We start from the raw sequence: 4,122 nt of genomic DNA, 5'->3' as shown, positions 1-4,122 counted from the left end.
TCAATCATGTTATTTTGGGGAATTAAAAACAACATTGATATAGGACAACATGAGGACATGAGGACAACATGGGGGACAACATGGGGGACAACATGAGGGACAACATGAAGACAGCATGAGGACAAACATGGGGCAAATGAGGGCCAACATGAGGGCAACATGGGGCCAACATGAGGGGCCACATGAGGGACAACCTGAGGGAAACAGAGACACATGAGGGACAAATGAGGGACCACATGAAGCAGCATGAAGACAGATGAAGGACAGCATGAAGACAGCATGAAGACAGCATGAAGACAGCATGAAGACAGCATGAAGACAGTATGAGGGCAACATGAGGGACAACATGGGGACAACATGGGACAACATGGGGGCAACATGAGGGCAACATGGGGACAACATGGGGACAACATGAAGACAGCATGAAGACAGCATGAAGACAGCATGAGGGCAATATGAGTGTAACATGAAGACAGCATGAGGGCAACACGAGGACATGAGTGCAACATGAAGACAGCATGAGGACAACACAAGGACAACATGAGGGCAACACGAGGACAACATGAGGACAACACGAAGACAACACGAGGACAACACGAGGACAACACGAGGGCAACACGAGGGCAACACGAAGACAACACGAGGACAACATGAGGACAACACGAGGGCAACACAAAGGTTAAGAAAGACGACCACCGAGGGACTTACAGTATCTCGCTCCAGCTTGGCGAGAATCTCTTTGGTCTCTTCCTCCGTCTCTCTCTTCTCCTTCTTAATATTGATGATGGGGGACGGTGCCATGCTCGGAGCTTCTTTCTCGTTCTCATAGCCACCTGTGTGTGACACAAAGATGCAAAGATGCACGTGAACCGAGACACAATCCAGCATTTGTAATAAAAACTGTAATAAAAGGCTGATACCAACGCAAATATTTGGTTATTTAAAAATCTGATATTTCGATAGAAATCAATTCAGAAACGCGTGACAAAAAATTGATTTCCCTTACATTAATTATCTATATACACATATTGTTGAATCTGGTTGCTAAGATCAGAGATGGTCCGATGCCGGTGTTGCGTATTGGCTGATACTGAGTACCGATGCCGAGTATCGATCCGATACCGGGGTGTCATTTATTTGATTATGTTTTAACAGCTGTGTACTACTCTCCCTGTGTGGAGGTGATATGATTTCTCTCTTTGTTGTTCGGCTCAGATTAAACGTTTTGTGAAACATGAATAAACACAAGCAAGGAACGCTTCAGAATTGTCTTCTATCATCCAGTCTAAATGGAAAAGGAACATAAATAAACTTTAAAAGTAGATTTTCTTCTTGCAGATATGTACATATATACGTGTGGCCTCAGGACAAATACGCTTTGATGGACACACAACACAACACAACGGACACATCCCAGGTAAAATGCACTCTGATTCAGTTTATCCAGAGAAAACATGCAGATGTTTTTCCCATCGATAAATCGAGTGGTTGGAGAATCAATCAAGATTTCCTTTGGTTGGATGCAGCCTTAGGAACACTCCCCAGAGTGAACTCCTACCTCTCTTCTTCATCATCATCTCTGCAGGCCCCTGCTCAAAAATAGAGTGAGACTGGATGACCTCTGGGCGGCCTCGGCCCCGGCCTCTATCTCTGGGACCGCGGCCTCGACCCGCGTCCCTCCGGTCCCTCCTCTGCCCGCCTTCAGCCTTCGTTCTGTGAACAGATCAAATCATTGGCCGGCAGTCAAGGACCAGTTGAATCCTTAGAGACATGTTTCTTCCTTTTAAAGGGGCGCTATGCACTTTGGCAATTTCTTCTCCATAGAGCCCCCCACAGGTTTCTCTACAGATCCCCCCTACAGGTTTCTCTATAGCGCTCCCCCCATACAAGTTTCTCCTACAGAGTCCCCCCTAAGGTTTCTTTTACGCCCCCCCCCCCTACAGGTTTCTCTATGCAGCCCCCCTATAGGTTTCTCTATAGCGCTCCCCCATACAGGTTTCTCTACAGAGTCCCCCCTACAGGTTTCTCTTTACGCCGCCCCCCCCACTACGGTTTCTTCCTCTACAGAGTCCCCCCTAAGGTTTCTTAGCAGAGTCCCCCCTCCAGGTTGCTCTTAGCGCCCCCCCCCTCCAGGTGTTCTCTACAGAGTCTCCCCCTACAGGTTTCTCTTTAGACTCAGCGCCCCCCCTACAGGTTTCTCCTACAGAGCCCCCTAGGTTCTCTTATAGGCGCCCCCCCTACGGGTTTCTCTCAGACCCCCTACAGGTTTCTCTACATGAGCCCCCCTACAGGTTTCTCTATAGAGTCCTTCCCCCTACAGGTTTCTCTGATAGAGCCTCCCTCAGTTTCTCTTAGAACTACGGTTTTATGAAGCTCCCCTACAGGTTTCTCTTTAGACCCCCCTACAGGTTTCTCTATACAGAGCTGCCCCTACAGGTTTCTCTATAGAGCTCCCCTACGGTTTCCTATAGAGCTCCCCTACAGTTTTCTCATATAGAGCTCCCCCTACAGGTTTCTCTATAGAGCTCCCCCTACAGGTTTTCTCTAGAGACTCCCCCTACAGGTTTTCTCTAAGCCCCCTACGTTTCTCTATAGAGCTCCCCACTCGGTTTCTCTATAGAGCTCCCCTAAGGTTTTCCCGCTAAGAGCTCCCCTACAGGGTTTCTCTAGATAGAGCTCCCTACAGGTATTCTCTTTAGGAACCCCCTACAAGGTTTCTGCCTAGTAGAGCATATATATACATTAAGCTAAAATAACTGCATAGTTCCCCTTTAGTTAGTTTAGAACTTACTCGTCTTTGGCTTTTCGGCCGATGATGTTTGGTGTGAAGGTTTTCTAAAAAGAAAAACACAAAAAAAAAGTACTTAAGTGTAGAAACGAGGAGTTGGTTGTGCATTAAAACATTTCCTGTACCATGATTATTTATATTTCAATTTTTTTTATAGTCATCACAATATTTGGTACTGTGCGTGTGTGTAATTCAGGCCTGTGTTACGTGTGTACTAACAGAGTGAAAACACTGTAACTCCCCCCTGCGGGATTATTAAAGTATAAAGTACATTATTATTATACATCACATTATCAACTGGAGCAATATACATGTTATGAAAGACACTGAGATTTGTTTGTGTTAGTTGTATGAAAATATCAGTAGATAACTGCACTTTAAAAGAAAAGGCAACCCTAAAAAACTGTTGAATTATATGTTCAATAAAAGATCGTTGCAATTTATTTCCTTTCATTTGTTTTGAATTCAAAAAGCAATTTGTTGTATTTTAGCAGAAAACTGAAGTCCACGTTTTGTGTCTTTTTATTTAACGTCGTGGCATATTTTCCCCCCAATATGGTGCAGTGCTGAGTCTGACATTGAGCTGTGGTGCGTCACCTTCTTCACCCCCCCCAGGGTGAGGTCTCTGGATCGCATGGAGGGGAGACGGCCGGCGGAGAGGGCGGCGGGGGGGCGGCGGCCCATTAACAGCGCCGCGCCGCTCCCTCCGGGGGCCGGCGGCACACGTTGACCACCGGGGTCACTCGAGCCCGAATCTGCCATCCTGCACGGGAGACGTGAGGAAGAAGGAATGGAGAACTTTAGGTTTTGTTTATATGCACAACAGAAGATTTAACTCACATACAGTAGAGAAAAAGAACCATATACACACACACACCTACAACACAGCACACACACACATAAACACACACACACAAACACAGGGGGGGCGCACACACACACAACCCACACACGCACACAGGGCAGGCGAACACACGACAGCACCATTGAAGTCAGAATGACTATCCTCATTAAAGTCTCAAAAGGAATCAAAAAGAGGTGGGGGTTAGGGGTAACACTCCTGAAGAACTAGAAGTAGACATTTTTAATAGTATTTATACACATTTTGATGCCTTCAGAGTATCTCATCCATGTAAATAGTCAGAAAATAAAAGTAAAAACGCATTGAAGGAAAGGTGTGTTTTCAAAGGACTATTTGTAGTGGTGTGCGCTGGTCCCTCTGTATATATACACACAAATATATATATTATTATACGCATACCAAATGATGACATTCAGTAGTATATATTAATACACGTACTCCTATACCAAAATCCATACATACGGGCTGCAGT

General features: G+C 45.7%; 1 protein-coding gene across 1 annotated transcript in view; it reads right to left on the bottom strand.

Annotated features, from left to right (window-relative positions):
• polr3d (polymerase (RNA) III (DNA directed) polypeptide D) overlaps positions 1-3,551 on the bottom strand; it is a gene marked incomplete at its 5' end in the record, with an annotated part of 15,452 nt that extends 11,901 nt beyond the window's left edge. Inside the window, 4 exon segments of the mRNA XM_032516781.1 lie at positions 709-833; positions 1,559-1,713; positions 2,792-2,835; positions 3,386-3,551. Coding sequence (XP_032372672.1) covers positions 709-833; positions 1,559-1,713; positions 2,792-2,835; positions 3,386-3,550 — 489 coding nt within the window.
• Between the last annotated feature and the right edge of the window lie 571 nt (positions 3,552-4,122).

The sequence above is a fragment of the Etheostoma spectabile genome, chromosome 5 (genome assembly GCF_008692095.1).
Source record: "Etheostoma spectabile isolate EspeVRDwgs_2016 chromosome 5, UIUC_Espe_1.0, whole genome shotgun sequence".
Lineage (NCBI taxonomy): Eukaryota > Metazoa > Chordata > Actinopteri > Perciformes > Percidae > Etheostoma > Etheostoma spectabile.
Note: the sequence above shows the minus strand (reverse complement) of the source record. Positions and strands in the feature narration are given on the sequence as shown.